At 34.7% G+C, this 18,675-nt stretch overlaps 2 protein-coding genes across 2 annotated transcripts; one reads left to right on the forward strand and one right to left on the reverse strand.

Moving 5' to 3' along the window:
* Nucleotides 1–2,701: 2,701 nt before the first annotated feature.
* Nucleotides 2,702–3,625, reverse strand: LOC124930119. Its single transcript, XM_047470480.1, has one exon. It carries the CDS (start codon nt 3,623–3,625, stop codon nt 2,702–2,704), a length of 924 nt encoding a protein of 307 aa, XP_047326436.1.
* Nucleotides 3,626–13,115: 9,490 nt separating this feature from the next.
* LOC124928984 (RNA-dependent RNA polymerase 2) lies at nt 13,116–18,084 on the forward strand. The gene is made up of 4 exons (XM_047469237.1): nt 13,116–13,680; nt 14,629–16,517; nt 16,720–16,870; nt 17,239–18,084. The coding sequence occupies exons 1-4, from the start codon at nt 13,150–13,152 to the stop codon at nt 17,977–17,979; spliced, it is 3,312 nt and encodes a 1,103-aa protein (XP_047325193.1). The 5' UTR covers nt 13,116–13,149; the 3' UTR covers nt 17,980–18,084.
* The last annotated feature ends 591 nt before the right edge of the window (nt 18,085–18,675 follow it).

An 18,675-nucleotide genomic window follows, 5' to 3' on the forward strand; every position in this document is an offset into this window, starting at 1 on the left:
CACATAAATATAATTTATTTTACTTATTTCCGCATCACTTATTAATAAGATTTTTTTTTTTATATTTTTCTTTTTCAGATTCATATCTTTTTTACTATCCAATTTTAATTAGTTAATTAAAGTATTAGAAAGTAACAAATTAGAGGTTTTAAAATAAATAAATAAAATTAATTATAATACTAAAATTTAATAAATATTTTGTTTATAATTAAGTTAATTGAACATACTAAACATTAAATAGTAAAATAAATAAATAAAATTAAGTAATTAGATAAAAAAAAAGCTCACTTATGTACTTGTAAAATTGACTTACTTAAACGTATTTACTAATAAAATATCATTTAAACTTATGTAATATCAAAAAATTTGGTTCCTTTAACCTATTTTAGTAATTATAGTTAATTTTTATTTTTATATTTATATATTTATTAATTAAATATTAATATATTTTCTATTTCCTTCTTTTACATTAATTAAACCAGATAATTTATTTTATTCTTAATTTTTTTATTATTTTTATATTAATTTCTCTTTTATATTTAATCTTCCATTTTTTTTATCGGTTTTTATTTCTCATCATTTTTAAATTCTCATTTATGAAAAAAATTTAGCAACTTATTTTTGAACTTTATGTTTTACTGTAATATTTTTGTAATATTTTTTTAAAGGATTTCTTTCTTATTTAATTTTATATGAACAAAAATGAAATTATTAATTTTTTATTTAATTTTTATTCATAATTTATAGTAATAGTAAGGAACATTGTTTTGTCTAATATTTGATTATTATTTTTTTGGTGTTCGATGAATGAGTTGTTATTATTATTCAAATATTAATTAATTTATTTTTGTGTTGAATAATTTTTTTGTTGAAAGTATAAATCATTATTATATTTAATCATTGGGACCAAACAATTTAAAAATAATTAATAATTAATGTTAATATAAAAAAAAATAAAAAAAATAAAAATAATTAATGATAAATGCTCATATATATATATAAAATAAAATAAAAATAAAAATAATCAATAATAAATATTCATATAAAAATAATAAAAATTTAATAATTATTTTAGGTGAGTAATAGCTAAACTTCCAAAATTGAATTAAACAATATTATATATATATATATATATTAATATTATATATATATATATATTTATGATTTATTGTATTATTTATTAATTTATTTGTACTAAATTGATATAAAATTTATTTTTTAAATCATTATAGTAAATTATTTTTTTTTTAAATGATGATCATTTTTATATAAATATCTTGCAACCTTTTATAAATTTTAGTTGGTCTATTTTTACGGAATTAAAAATATAATAATGTTTTTTTTAATAATTTTATTAATAAAAATTAACTATTTATTTCTCTTATAATTATGTTAATTTAAGTATTGTGTTTGATTCTTTATAAGTTGAGCTTACATAATAATTTATTTAATTATTTTAATTAATAAGTTTAACTCAAAACATTATAATTAAACATATTTCAATTTTTTCTTATCTTCCTTATCTGTCATGTCATTTTAATTCTCATAATTTTTTTTTAGAGTAATGATACATATAACACCCTTATACAGTACCTTCACATAACACCTACTTCATTTGGAAAGAAAGAGAAAATAAATTTAAAAAAAAAAATACAAGAGAAAGAAAAATATTTTCTCTTTTTCTTTCCGTGCTGTATATATCATTATTTTTTTTTTTCATATTTTGATTTGATTTTATCGCTACTCATTTTTTATTAATTTTTTCTTTTTATTTCTCATTCTATATTTATTTATATAATTTTCTTTAATCATTAAATAATTAAATTAATTATTTATATAAATTATAATAATAATAATAATAAAACATAAATTTAAATATATATACCTCTTCTTCTTTTTTAATTATATGACCACATGATAAATTTAAATTTATATATGTTTACTTTATTTTTAGCTTTAAATACAAACAAAAAGAAACATTTATAAGTTAACATATAATGTTTGAAATTTAAATTTGTACAAGTAATTTTGTAATAAAAAACATTACAAAATTGTTCTTTCAATTATACCTACAGACAGTTTTATAATGGAAAAATGGTAAAAATAAAGACACATTTCTTTTTCACAATCCATATTGACTACTAACTTAGGTGAGGTCTTGGATTAGGACTACGACGGAAAACAAATTTCAACAACTAACAACGAAATCTCCTTTGAAACGTATTCTCTAATTTACTGTTGACAAAAATTAAATTTTAGCTTAAAAACATCATCATCCATCGTCAAACTAAAATAAAAAACGACAAAATCTAAAATGCAATCAGGCAAAATAACGAATTTCACGAAAAGAGGAAGAACTAGTTCACATCATCATTAATTATCAATAAGTCTGAAACGAAAATGTAAAGTTTGAGTAAGAATAGTGGTGAGGTAAATATCACGGGAATAGGAATAAGAATCAGTTCACATCATTATTAATAATCAATAAACCTGAAACATGAATGTGAAATTTGAGTATAAATGGTGGGAGAGGTGAGAAAATGAAAGGTCTAGGGTTTTTTTTTTAAAAAAAAAAAACGGGAAAGAAAACGGACATATTTTCCTCTAACTTTCTAACAAACCTAGAAAATTAGATTAAAAATCAAGAAACAAACAATTCTAACAAAGCAACACACATGACTTACAAACTAAACATAAAGAACTAGCTAGCCTTAAAACATTTAAAAGATGTGACTTCATCATAATTGACTTTCCATTCGCGACAAAGGACCCATTCCCGCTCGCCTTTAGGAACCCACCTCCACGTTCTAATTAGCGCACCACAATCAAATACAAGGTCGCTCCACACATGATCAACGTTTCGACGAACTCTACCAAAGACTCTAGCATTTCTCTCGGCCCACAAATGATAAACGATGGCAGCAAACCCACACTTAAAGACGTTAGCATGAAATTTATTACCTTTAGATAAGACTTGGGCAGCAACTTTTATATCCTCCCAAGACCCCGACAAGCTCACAATTCCCATGGCTAAAGTGAAAAGATTCCAAATAGACTTAGCAAAAACACAGCCACCCAAAAGATGATCAATGAATTCCGCAAACCCACTACAAAGAACACAATTGGCGTCCGGAATATCCATATAAGCAAGAATACGATCACGGGTACTAAGTCTACCACGGAAAGCCAACCAAAGGATGAAACAATGCCTTGGAATAACCTTTGAAGACCAAACGAGAGCAACCCAATTGACAATTTGACCTCTTTCTCTTATAGCATTCCCAACCATACTCGACTTCAATTTACCATCCTCCTCAGCTACCCAAGAGTGAACATCAGTCCTATCACTTAGACGGATACTACTTAAATAATCTAATACTCGTCTTCCTTCCGGAACCCGTCTAATAATTGAAGCCCAAAGCCCAACATCAATATCGCAAACCGTGGAAGCCGCACAATCCTTTCTAATTTTCAATCCTCGGAATTCCTCTTTAATGATCAACGGTCGGTTTTCGAACCAAGATTCGTGCCAAAAGAGAGTGCCACACCCATCTCCAAGACGAATATGAAAGATCAAATCAATGTTGTTTTTTAGTTTCAAAATCTTCTTCAAAGACCAAGTCATGTCGTCAATAATTCTACAAGTCTAAATGCTCAATTCACGCTTCAAGAACTTGGAGTGCACCCATTTGACCCATAAGGAATCCTGTTTTGTTTGCAACTCCCAAAGATGTTTGTAAGTAACGACCCGGTTCCATTCCACACAGCTCCTCAGCCCAATACGACCTTCGTCTTTCGGTTTACAAACGTCAGTCCACTTGACTTTCTTGCCCCCACGACCTTGGTTGCCCCAAATAAAGTTACGCATAATGGTGTCCAACTCTTTCATAACTTTCTTCGGGAGAACAATTTGTTGAGACCAATATCCAATTAACCCCATGACCACGCTTCCAACCAACTCGATTATGCCCGCATACGAAAGCTTCTTAGCCGCCCAACCCATATAATGACGTTCTTGACCTTTTCAATGAGCGGCCTACAGTGAATAACTTGGACCTGCCTTGTTGTGAGAGGAATACCCAAATAACGTACCGGAAACGACCCTTCAGAGATGCCCATAATGTCTTGTATCCTTGCCTTTGTCTCATCATCAACACCACCATAGAACGCTGCACTCATATCTACATTAATTGATAAACCTGTAACATCATAAAATAATGTAAGCACATCTTTTATAGTTTGAATGGTCTCAACATCAGCATGTGCAAGCAAGAATAGGTCGTCTGCAAAACAAAGATGGGTGATCTCCTCCTTCTCACAGAAATGGTGGAAAGTGTAATGGTGATTCTTTCGGAATGTCGTTAAGACACTCTCAAAGACCTCCATGATCAATACGAAGATGTAAGAAGAGAGAGGATCGCCCTACCTCACACCATTTTCTCCCTTGAAATAGCCCCCGTGTACACCATTAACGCAGACAACAAAGCGGGAGGTAGAGATACACTGCATAATCCAACCAATATATATTCTAGGAAAACCAGAAACAACAAGAAATTCATGAATAGTTCCTCATTTAACAGAATCAAAAGCCTTACGAATATCAACTTTAAATGCAACATGAGGTGAAATCTTCCTTCTCCCATAACCCTTAAGAAGATTCTGCATTAGAAGAATGTTATGCAATATGGACCTACCGAGAATAAATGCAGATTGTCCTAGACTCACTAACTTAGAAATAACTCTTTGAAAGCTCTTAGTAAGAATTTTGGAAATGATTTTATACACAAAATTACAACCAGAAATGGGGCGAAAGCCTTGTATTTTTTCAGGCACGAAACTTTTTGGTATATGATTAAGCATAGTGACAATACATTGGGTTAATATTTTCATATTATGAAAGAATTCAAGCACCCCTTCTGTAATGTCATTACCCACAATATCCCAATTGACCTTAAAAAATTTCGCATTGGAACCATCAAGCCCGGGGCACCATTGATACTCGCGAGAGCCTTTCTGACTTCATCCCTTGACACAACCTTGATAAGATCCCAATTATCCTCAGTAGAGATCCTCTTGTCAACAATCTAATAAAGCGTGTTGAGGTGACTAAGATTCTGCCCGTTATTAGTACCCATAAGCCCACGGTAGAATTGGTCAGTCAAGTTCTGAATTTGCTCCTGTCCATGCACAAAGTCCCCACTATCCTTCTTGAGTCTATGAACGTTGTTTTGAAAATTTCTAGAAGAACCCTTCTGATAAAAGAAAGCCGTGTTTTTGTCCCCAAGAGAAACCCACTTCTGTCTTGATTTTTGTCTTATAAAACTCTCCTCCATAGAACTGAGCTCTCTAAAAGAAGCAAGAGTAGATTTTTCCTCATCCCGAAGGAGATCATCAATGTCCTCATGAAGAAAGCGGGATTGAACCTCAAGATCAGCCCTCGCAGCCATGACTCTTTTAGAAATGTTGCTGAATTTTTTACGATCAAATTTAGTGAGCCAATTCTTAAGAAGTCTGAATTTCTCCGACACCCAAAACATATTGGAGCCATCCACGCGAGTGTTCCAGACCTCATGGAGAATGTCTTTAAACTTATCATTCTCCATCCAAAAGTTGAAAAACTTAAAAGGACGCTTCACTCTCTTTTTCTTTTCCCAATAGAGCTTAAGTGGACAGTGATCAGAGATTCTCAGGTTAAGAATATGAACATGGCTTCTAGGAAACTTAGCAGCCCAAGTCGAGTTAATAAGACCTTTGTCAATTCTGCTCCTTCTAATTTGCTCATCACCCCTCGTAGAAGACCAAGTAAACAAGTTGCCGGAGTTGGTCTGTTCGACACACCCAATGTCACGAATACACTCATTAAAGTCTATCATGTCTTGGGTGATATCAGATTCAGGACTCCTTTCATTTTCAAATCTAGTAACGTTGAAATCCCCAATAATATCCCAAGGATCCTCATCAATAATCTTGGCTTTCAGACAGCTCCACAAAATTCTCCTATCCGACCCCGAATTACAGGCATAAACAATATTCAAACGAAAAAGATTGTCGTCAACTTTGCTTTTAACTTCAACCATAATAACTTGATCAAAGGAGTAGATCATCTTGATGTCAGCCACATCACTATTCTAAGCAATTCAGATTCTGCCGGTTCTGCTGTTAGAATTGTGTAAAATATTCCAATTGCTGCCCATACAAAGGCATTTGATGCGATCAACATTGCGGTCCTTTATCTTAGTTTCAAGAATACCTAAAATAGTAAGCTTATACTCCTCAATGATTCTACGAATTTCCTTACATTTGATAGGATCATTGAGGCCCCATATGTTCCATGTCATAATATTCATGAATGGATATACGGGTTGGACTCCTGAATTTCAACGTCATTACAGCTAGCAAGACTTCTAACCATAGGAATCACTGTCTTTGCTGTCATCAATAGCCACATAGTGATTAACATCAACGCTAGGCCTGCTGGAGGAATGAGAACCACATTCAATCAAGTTTCTGCCCGATAAGTCAACATGATGCTCATGGTTGTCAAATTTGTTTCCAGCATGCATATTTATTGAGATAGGATCAGCAATAGAAATTCTAAGTAAACCCGGCCCAGATTCATTCAGATCAACCCCTTCATATCCAACAGACCCATCAATATCAGGAGCAGTAGAATGCCCAGCCAAATCAGCCTTTGAGACAACAAACCCGGAATTAGACCGATCTGCCAATGCCAACTCAAAGGACCCATCCGACCTTGCATTATCAATTTCATCCAACCCATTATAACCAACCAAATCAGCTTTAGGAGCAACCAACCCAATCTCAGATCGACCAAATTCAGAACCATCAATCTCATGACCAACCGTGTTGGCTTTCACTATTTATTGACTTAGTCAGATCATTACTGCTTAAACCTACTGAAGCCCAGCCCTTTTCTTATGCAGATCACAACCAGCAATGTCAAACTTATCCTCCATAATAGCAATACCAACCCAATTAGTACCTTCAGACCGAGGGGTGACATCAGTTCGCAAGCCAACCTCGGTCTTATCAGAAATCCTAATGCTTTCACGGCTAGACACCTTAGCAATTCCTGAAATATCAAATCCAACATCATTCATAAGAGGATTTAATGCTGATGGGAGCTCATGCCCTTGAAGGTTAGGATTGCCACCAGAAACAACAGCTTCCGACCTTAAGACAAGATCCTGACAATGACCCTCAAAGTCCTTAATGGCTAGCATGCGGTCCCGCTGAATAGATCCTCGATTCTGTATAAATTCATCAAGGCACTAAATACTAACATCCTTACCAGCACAAAAAACGGTCTTAGTAGAACTGTTTTTCTGATCATACCCAACATTCTGACATGGAGGAACACAATCCTTGCCGAGAGAGTGACCATTCTCACAGTATGACCAGGAGCATGAACTATTAGGTCCCGTTTCTGAACATTCAACTTGCCATGACTCCTAACCCTATTATTAGCCCAATCACGCTTGACAATCGCTTTCTTAGCTTTAACAAGTTTTGTTTCATCAAACGCTTCAAACTTGACTTACCCTTAGCTTTAACACCAATGCTAACCAGTTTCCCAGATTTCAAGAATTTATTCCAGACCAACGACTATTTCATTTCCAGCACCAATACCTACAATCCTCCCAGACTTCAAAACCCTAAACAAATCATTGACCCTATCAACATCAGCCGTGTCAGCATAAGACCGGTTGCCAAAGCTCTCGACCTGGGGCGTATTAATATGGTTCGGATCAGGCTGTTGAGATGATTCAGTTGCTGAAGAGGGAGCATAAGAATTTGAGTGATTAGCACTATTGAGAGAGCAAGCATTATTGATAGGGCAGTTTTTGATAGAGTGGGTAAAAGTGCTGCATCGGATATAACGATTTGGTCTCCATTCATACTGCACTCCAATATTAAAAACATTTCCCAATCTGTCTTGCATTTCAAGCTTCAAAGGTAGACTGCTGGCCGAAAGTATTTCCACACAGACCCTGGCCACCGAGGCCCTTTCATAACCCTCCATGGATGGATCAAACGACAAGGGTTTCCCAAGCATGTTGGCAACATAAGCTAGTCCAACAGGATTGCATATATGTAGAGAAATGTTCTTGAGTTGAACCCAGATCTGCTCAATTTTAGGAGGCTTGCAATTTGTATTAAGTGTTTCAGTCCATTTATAAATTTTGAATCTGCGATTTCTAATGAAGGCATATTCCACATTTATAATATTTTGGAGCTCACTTCCATTGCGAAAATTCAGAAAATAAAACCCAAAATCATTAATGGTCACCCTCTCAAGCCCACTCTTTTCCCCATAATTCTTGCAAAGAATTTCTAATAATGTTGAATTGGACCTTTGTGTTACCCATAAAATGACCCACCAAAACGGACTCCCAAGCCTTGACACATGTTTCTTCAATTTCAGGGGAAGTTTGAATTTGTATGGCTGATCAAGGGTAATTGCTACCAAAGAAGCAATGTCAATATTAAACTTCCCTTTCTCAGGATCTAGGGTGGTTGAATTATTCCAAACATTGCCTTTTTGCCAAGACTTGTTGGGATTATCTCTAACAGAATAAACCTGGGTTTCGGGGCATTTGGAGACCTCTTTAATAAAATCAACCGACCAATTTACAACAGTATCATACTGGTCCTTATTGAAAAGGTTCCAGTTCCGCATATAATGAGCATTAAATTGGACATTGAGCATATCACACCGATCCCTAGCCATGATAATCTCTTGCCGTCTAATCTGAGACAAATTCTTTCTAATTTGATTTCGTAACCCAATTAAGTTAGAGATCTCATTTTTAGTGACCCCCCAAGTAACGTCAACTTCAGCAGGTTTTGGACCTCCAGCAGACTTTGGTTGACTCTGAACATGAGAAGCATCTGCTTCAGAAGCCTTACATTTAGCTTCAGGTGCAGACCCAGCCGGGGCAACCCCTTCTTTATGCCCATTATTAATTTTTTCAGCCCACCTAACCCGTTTACTACCAGCAGGTGCAATGTTAGCAGACCCAACCCTTAATAGAATATCAGTATTAGTATCTGTCCCTCCAGTTTGAGGTCTCACCCTTTTACTTTGGTTAGGCTTCAGCCATGGACCAGTCCCATCCACAGTTACAAATCGCTAGAACCTTTCCCATCATGAACCATTGACTCAGGGTCATTATCAAAAAGAGGAGAATAAATGCCAATATAATCAGACCCCAAGTTTGGAAGTTCAAAATCAGCAGCCAAATTTACATTGGGGACAGGATCAGGGGTAAAAACTGGAGTGGAGAGACTAACATCAATCCCATCTTTTTTGTTAGTTAACTTGAATTCAACAATTAAAACATCACATTGCCTTTCTTTAACAGAATCTGAAAATTCAAAACCAGTTGAGTTGACTATATTAACAGTACAAACACCTTGACTTGTTGCAGGTCTAGAACAAGGCAGCAAGCTTGGACAAATGAGATTCAGATTCACCAATAATTGCACCATCACATTCCAAATCAGACGTAGTGTCTTCAACCCCATGACAATTGTTAATTGAATCAAGCGCAGCAATTACGTTCTCCATAAGATCAATGTTCACCCGTTTTTTTTTTTATTTCTTCCTCCTAGCCTTCGATTTGCTATTATTGACCTCAACTGACCCAGAAAAACTAGAATTTGTGCACAAACCTGCACTATCAGAAGTTTTAGAACATGAGGACCGAGATAAGACGTCATCAGCCTGTGAAGACTGTTTGCCCGTAGTGGTCTGCAGTAATATATCATGTGTAGGGTCAGCAGATCGAATTATAGGATCGAGGCTAGCATGTGATGTTGAAGTGTGAGCAACAGAGATTACAGTCTCCATGAAACTAGGATCAGATTCATTCCCAGGCTGAATTGAGACAATAGGGCCAGGAGACCGAGTGACAACCACAGTAGAGCACACAAGCCCAGGAATAGGAAACGGGGAACCAGCAGAGTCAGAGCCATCCGACCGGGAACTAGAACCAAACAATTTCAACCTCCTTCTCAACTTTTTATTCATCCTTTTTGTTCTAGCTCTAGGAATGGCATGATCTATTTTATCACCATCAATAAAGTCAGGGTCCAACATTTCTTCACAAGATCTAACGGCAGCAGAAGTAGCCTTAGAAAAATCAGGCAAGATCTTTAACGCAGAAGGATCAATAGTATAAGCACCGCTACCCACCAGCCCAACATGATTTGCAGAAATAGCATTAAGACCAGGCTAGCATTCTTGACAAAAGCAGCAAGTCCCATGTCATAAGCAAGGGCGAAATCCTCAGCAAGCAACACGAAATTATGAACAGCACTAGGCCTAAAAGAGGATCCATGTTCCAAACCAAACTCAGTATCAGAAGAACCCCGACAAGCCCCAGAATCAGGCTCATCAGACATGTTAGGACCAACCTTCATCACAGACAGGTCCATGGTCAGACAAACGACATTAGTATTAGGGACATCCTCAGAATCAAACAACTGGTTATCCATTATCCTCATAATAGGATGTTCAGTAGGAACATTATTCAACATAATAGACCGGTCCAGACCAAGGACATTACTTGAAAGCAGATGCTCATTAGACCCAGAACTGGGACCGCAAGCATTATAAACTGAGTCAGGAATCCCAGCCTTAACCAGCACTCCACAGCATCCGGACACCAAACAAGCAGAACTAGCAGACCCGATAGCATCAACAACACCAAAACTAAGCTGATCAACAATATCAAGCAAACCATCACCCCCACCGGTTCCAGATGCCTTAGAAAGACTTGAAACCTCAGCACATCGATCCAACTTAACACCTGAAACAGCAAGCCTCCGCACACTACCAGGACCAACGCTAATATGACTAGAGCTGCCATCACTTAAACCCATATTATACCTAGACCCTGCTATCAACACAACATCAGACTTGACATAATCCGCACCCAAACTACACCCAACAGAACCAGACCCAACAACATCAACATAACCTGAAACCTTAGCACTTGAACCTGTTCAACACTAACACTCAACCCCAGATTTCATCCAGACCTAGCCAACAAGACATCGTTGACATTACCCGATATCAAATTGCAACCAGAACTTGCATTCAAAACATCACCATGCACGACACCTGATCCGAATACACTAAAACCCAACGGAGCAACCAACCCACCAGACCCAGAAGCATCAAAACTACATGCTGTTTCAGACCCAACCGTGACATAGCCCACATGAGCACCCAAAAAGGACCCGATAGGACCCACTCTACTACCTGTTTCAGATCCAGACGCAACAAAGCCCACATGAGCACCCATAGAGGATCCGATAGATTCAAGAGGGGTTTGAGTTTATGTTAGAAGGTGAAAGAAAAGACTGAGAAGAAATACCATTGATGAAAAATAAAAAAGCTCAGTTTGTTTTATTAAAATTAAATTTTTTAATTTTGTTATAAAAAACTTGAATATTAACGTGGCAAAATTAATTATAGTTTGGGTATTGGCAAAACATTAGTGGAGTATATAAATTTCGTCAAGTTAAATGCTATATTGTAAGTTTGGAAAGTTATAAATATGATATTCTTTAAATTAAAAATAAACCTAACGATAAGGAAGAGAAATTGGTGGAGCAAAGAAGGGATAGAATAAATATAATGAGAGAAGATTGATAAATTTCATATATATATATATATAATTTTAAAAATATAATTATGAAGAAAAAATTAATAATGATTTTAGTAGAGAAAATCTTGTTTAGTGTGGAAGAGCTAAACTTCTAAAATTGGATTAAATGATATAATATATAAATATATATATATTCCAAAATTGGATTAAATGATATAATATATAAATATATATATTTAAATGATTTATTGAATTGTTTATTTTTTTTATTTTACTAAGTTGATATAAAATTTATTTTTTAAATCATGACACATATAGTATAGTAAACTATACTCTTTTTTTTTAAATGATCATTTTTATATACATATCTTGCAACCTTTTATAAATTTTAGTGGGTCTATTTGTACTGAATTAATAAAATATAATTATACTTTTTTTAATATTTTTTATTAATAAAAATTAACGGTTTATTTCTCTTCTAGTTATGTTAATTTAAATAACGTGTTTGATTCCTTATAAATTGAGATTGCATAATAATTTATTTATCATTTTAATTAATAAGTTAATTCAAAATATTATAATTAAACATATTTCATTTTTTTTCTTTACCTTCCTTATCTGTCTTATCATTTTAATTTTCATAACTTTTTTTTAATATTTTAATTTATTCTATCAGCTTTTCATTTTTTATTAATTATTTTTTAATTTCTCATTTTATATTTTTTTATATAATTTTCTTAAATCATTAAATAATTAAATTCATTATTTATATCAAATAAATATATATATATATATATATATATATATATATATATTCTTCTTTTTTATTACATACAAAAATTATGATCACATGATAAATTTAAATTTATATATCTTCACTTTGTTTTTATTTATTATTTAAAATAATATAATATTTTTTTTAAAAAAAAATTAATTATATACATTTTTTAAATAGCACATAAACAAAACATTAACAACTAAATAACATACTCTTATATTATCAAACAAAATCTAAAAAATAAACACTAAACATTTTATTTCTAAAACATACTCTTTTACTTACATTTTTATATTTAATTTAAATTTAAAATTATATTTTAATAAAAACTTATGAAAACTAATTCATAAAATTTATTTTAATACAGAATTGTTTTTAAATTTAAATAGTTTATTAATATTTAAAATTAAGTTAATAAAAAATATAATATTAAATTTTATTACAAATAAAAAAAATAAACTATCGTATAATCTGGATTAAGAGATGAAATCTTCTATAACAGATTAGTGATACTGTTTGACTGAATCATGGATTTCATGTGATTAACATTACCTAAAATGAAAGATTTTAGAGAAAATATTTTATTTTATTTTCTGATTAATAAGTATCTTTCTTTCTTCTCGGAAATAAAGAAAGAAAAAGAGATTGTTTTTCTCCTATAAATAAGAACAGAGCTTCCATGAATGAACCTTGTTTAGTGTTTCCCCTCTCACTTTACTGTCGGGTTGTACGATGGCTAATAGACCGACCGGCACTTTGAGGGTTTCCAACATTCCCAAAACCGCCATAGCCCAAGACCTCTTCGATTTCCTCGAATCCAAAATCGGCAAAGACTCCATCTTTGCTTGTGAAATCATAACCGACCATAAAAATTGGAAATCTCGAGGCTTTGGCCGGGTTCAGTTCGAAACCCTCGCCGGTAAATCGGCAGTCGAACTTCTTTCGAAAGAGGGTAATCTAATCTTCAAGGGTTCTTCACTATCTGTAGAATCTACCGATGATGTTATCTTTCGACCGGTGGAGGCTCTGAACCGGGTTGAAAATGGGCGTCTGCATTGTGGGGTATTGAAGAAAGATGATTATATGTGTGTTTTGGAGAATTGGGAGGGGGTTATAGGTTCGTTTCTTCCTGAGAGAAGGAGTCTTGAATTCTGGGTGGAGTACGATGGAAACTCTTATAAGCTGGAGATACCTTTTGATCATGTTTGGGAGAGCTCTGTTTGCAGGTTGGATGGTGGAAAATCAAATGCAATTCTCTTTAAGGTATGATTTGTCTCTTTTTGCTTACTTTTATTTAAACTTCATTTCATAACCTAAATGTGTTCTACAAAATTATGAAATGTTACTGCATTATATTGAATGTGTATTCCTAATTATTATTGTGTTTGGAACACAAAGTGGGAATGGATCAGACTAATCAATAATCATCCATACCCATTTCTGAGATTTTTTTTCTTCCCAAAAACAGACAAATCAAGTAACCACATCACCCTGTTTAGATTTCCAGAAACCTGACAAACCAAACAACCAAAACAACACCTACATGTTATTGATAATCATCGAAACGAGGCCTGCACATCCAAAATTAATCACATGTCTTTTCTGTTGAGAATAATAGTGCAAGGTTTCTGATATGGAATGGAGACTAGGGTTTCGAAGGGTGTGACAAACTATAGTTTTATGATTAATATTGAGTTATTTTATTAGGATTATTATTTTTTCAACAGCGTGATCAAACATATTAGATATCAAAATATTGGTAATATGCACAATTTAGCACAAAAGATAAATTCTCCTCCTTCATGAAAAGTGTTGGTTATGTGATTGGCCATTTCATATCAGTTTCCAACTATCAACTGTTTTCATTGTATTCCCACAACACCACTCGAACTGCCCTCAAAAGACACACACATTTGATTGGGTCAACAATTTCGATGATTTGTCCTGACTTGAGATTGAGACTCAAGCTGGAAGAGATCTAAATATTTACTTGAAGCAACAAGAAGTTTTCTGAGGGCAGTGCCTATTCATTCAATAGCCTGCTTATACTATTGTCTATGGTTAGATTATATACTGTTCAACCTTTTACATATTCTCCTAATAGACTCATCCTATGTCCCCTTTTTTCATCTTATTCCGTTAGGATTTAGTTACTATGTTTTTAATTCTCGTGTTCTCATTTTTTTTCTTTAACATTTCTATGATTTCCAGCTCAAGCACGCCCCAAAAATATACCAGAAATTTTCTGGTCCTGGTGTCACATCAAAGTTCGCTACTGACCGATACCATATTTGCAAGGAAAACGTCGAGTTCCTTTGGATACGCACAACTGATTTTTCTGGTCTCAAATCAATTGGACAATCATCTGTACTTTGTTGGGAAATTGATGAGGCATCAACAACAACTTTGGACATTTGTAAATTACCATATTTTAAGAATGATTTGAAAGACATAGTTCTCAAGGACAGTAAAGAATTAGGTTCTACATCCGTGCTCGTGCCTTTAGTGAAATCCAAACAGGAATTCAGATTATCATATGAAGTCCTTTTCCAGCTCAATTCCGTAATTCAAATGCAAAAGATAAGCCTTGCTTCTGTAAATGATGATCTCTTTGAAATCCTCAGCCATTTAGAAGAGGAAACAGCAGTGACAATTCTGCGAAAAATGCATAAGCTGCATTCCACTTGTTACGATCCCGTCTCCTATATAGAAAACAGGTCAAGTATTGTTGAAACAAACGGGAATAAGAATCCTTCGTCGAATTCTAATACGATGAAGTGTCATCGAGTGTTAGTCACGCCTTCAAAGATTTTCTGCTTGGGACCCGAGCTCGAGAATTCGAATTACGTCGTGAAGAAGTTCTCTTCCAATTCCTCTGATTTCTTGCGGGTTACGTTTGTAGACGAGGATTGGAGTAAAATTCATGCTTATGCCATCTCGACGAATATTCAGAAAGGTTTGTTTTCGAAGACTTACCAAACGAATATATATCATAGGATATTGTCGATTCTCGGAGATGGAATCGTGATTGGGGAAAAACGATTCGAGTTTCTCGCATTCTCGGCAAGCCAACTCCGAAACAATTCCGTTTGGATGTTCGCTTCAAACGAGAAGGTGAAAGCGAACGACATAAGAGAATGGATGGGTTGTTTCGAGAAGATCCAGAGTGTTTCGAAATGTGCGGCTAGGATGGGCCAGCTGTTCAGTTCCTCAAGGCAATCGTTCGAAGTCATGGCTCAAGATGTCGAAACCATTCCTGATATCGAAGTTAAGACCGAAGGAGTCAGTTACTGCTTCTCCGATGGAATCGGGAAGATCTCGCACTTGTTCGCTAGGAAAGTCGCTCAGAAATGCGGGTTAGAACACACGCCTTCCGCTTTCCAAATTCGATTTGGCGGTTATAAAGGAGTGATAGCGGTTGATCGTAACTCGTTCAGAAAGCTCTCTCTTCGAAATAGCATGCTCAAGTTCGAATCGAAGAATCGAATGCTTAATATCACAAAATGGAGCGATTCCTTGCCTTGTTACTTGAACAGGGAAATCATTACATTGTTTTCCACATTGAATGTGAAAGACGAATCCTTGCTTGCGATACAAGATCGGCATCTTCGTCTTTTGGATAGAATGTTGAATAGTAGAGAATCTGCTTTGGAAATGTTAGAGAGTTTAGGTTTTGGGAAAGACGGTAAGAGTATTCAGATGAAAATGTTGGTTCATGGGTATGAACCGAATAAGGAGCCTTACCTTTCCATGCTTCTTTCGGCTCTTCACGATAGCCAATTGTCGGAAATGAGAAACAGATGTAGGTTACATGTACCGAAAGGGAGGTTACTTGTTGGATGTTTGGACGAAACGGGTATTTTGGAATATGGACAAGTTTATGTTCGAATAACTTTGAATAAAACCGAGTTGAGAAATGGAGACAACAAATACTTTAAGAAACTTGATGATGAAACCGCTGTTTTAACATGTAAGGTTGTTGTCACAAAAAATCCTTGTCTTCACCCGGGAGATGTTAGAGTCTTGGATGCCGTCTTTGAGGTGGGGTTAGAAGAAAAAGGTCTCGTCGATTGCCTTCTCTTCCCACAAAATGGAGCGAGGTATGAATGAACCCAATTGGAAACACTTTTTGCTTTTGAATTGGGACCTTTTTCAAGATTCAGAATCATAAATATTTTTCTTATGAAAACGAATTTTTATCCGTTGGAAACGTATTGAAATACATAAAACATAAGTGTTTTCAAATGAAAAATCATCCTTTGTATATTTTATTATTGTCTTGCATTCTTTACTATTATGCAGGCCGCATCCTAATGAGTGTTCAGGTGGAGATCTCGATGGTGACTTATACTTTATATCGTGGGATGAAACTCTTATCCCACCTGAAACTGTTGCACCGATGGACTACACTGCACGAAGGCCTCGAATAATAGATCATCGCGTTTCTATGGAGGTAAATACACCTTATTTGATGGTATAAGATTTTTGTTTGGATGTTGATCAGAACCATGTTTTAAATGTATTCTATGCTGATTCATTTGGTATAGAGATTTTTTGCTGTGTCATGATCCGATTACTTTTGTAAAGTATTGTTTTCATTTGACTATAACAAATGTAGAGTTTTTGGATAATGAAACGCCTAAAAAAGAGTTGTTAACAGAACAACCCTAAATTTCTAAAGTTCTCGGGTTAAATTCCTAGTAAGAAAGTTTTGTTGGAAGTAGAGTGCCTGGAAGGGTTTTCAAGGAGTAAACCCGGGTTTCAAGAAAAGAAACAAAACTTAACGTAATTGGTTCTCATTTTTTGTTTTCCTTTTTTTAGGAAATTCAAAGATTTTTCATGGACTACATGATCAACGACTCCTTAGGTGCCATATCCAATGCACATCTAATCCATGCGGACCGCGAGCCAATGAAAGCTTTAAGTCCAAAATGTCTTGAACTTGCAGACCTCCACTCCATGGCTGTTGACTTTGCGAAAACCGGGGCACCGGCACAGATGCCCAATTATCTAAAACCGAGAGAATTCCCTGATTTCATGCAAAGAGACGACCGTCCATCTTACATATCCCAAGGTGTCCTTGGAAAACTCTATCGAGCAACAAAAAGCTCGAATCTTTGCAAAAGTTGGGGGCCTGTTTGGTCGAAAGAGATAGCTGAGGCTGCTTACGACCAATCTATTGTCGTGAGCGGTTACGAGGATTTTATCAAAACAGCGGAAGGCCATAAGGAGATGTATACGGACAGGATGAGCGCTTTGATGAACTTTTACGAAGCGGGTAGTGAAGTTGAGATACTGACTGGCGATTTGAAGATGAAATCGGCTTATTTGCAGAGGGATAATAGGAGGTATATAGAGATGAGGGATCGGATTTTAGTATCGGTTAAGAGTCTAAATAAGGAGGCGAAAGGGTGGTTTGAAGGCGGTTGCAAGGAATGGGAACAACTCAAGTTGGCGTCGGCGTGGTATCATGTGGCTTATCATCCCGATTATTGGGAGAGTAGTGCCAATTGCTTGGGATTTCCTTGGATAGTGTGTGATATTTTGCTGGATGTGGAGTAGGTTTAATGTTAAGCAGTAGTTTAAGGTATTGGGAATAATTTGGATCAACCTAGTACTGTTTGGTGCTACACTGGTTAGTAACATTATCTATCTTATTTAGTTTGAGTTAGCTTTCACAATTTACTTCATTTTCTATTCTCAAGAGTTGTGTGGTTTGGTTCTTCCCTTAATCAAATGGATTACCCATTCATTCATCATGGAAAAACAACAAACTTTAAACTTTTCTATATTGTTATATCTATTTATGTTATTTGGCAATGATGCACTCTTTAATATGAAAGAATGCCCAAAAAATATAATAAAAAGGATTCAAAACCGATAAATTATTCTCAGATTGTTGGTGACAAAATCAAAGGTTTCAAGATTATTTTTTTAAAACAAAATTTGTCCCAAAAGGTTTGTTAAACTATCCTACTTAATTGTTAATAATATATATGTTTGAGGTTATTTATTTATAATTTATGTTTTAATAGGATTGGTTTAAGTTTATGAATATACATCTCTATAAATAATGAAATAGCCCCCCTCTCCCTCACGCTTATTTGTTCCCTTTTTTATGTCTGCGTGATGACCTATGTAAATGTTTTGGAATGGGGATATTTGCCTTTTGTAACAAATAGACCCACGATACGGACTAATAAATGTTCCTACTCTTACCCCTAAGTAAGATCTACGAATACTTTGTTAGTCCCCCAT

This window comes from Impatiens glandulifera, chromosome 3, assembly GCF_907164915.1.
Source record: "Impatiens glandulifera chromosome 3, dImpGla2.1, whole genome shotgun sequence".
Classification (NCBI taxonomy): domain Eukaryota; kingdom Viridiplantae; phylum Streptophyta; class Magnoliopsida; order Ericales; family Balsaminaceae; genus Impatiens; species Impatiens glandulifera.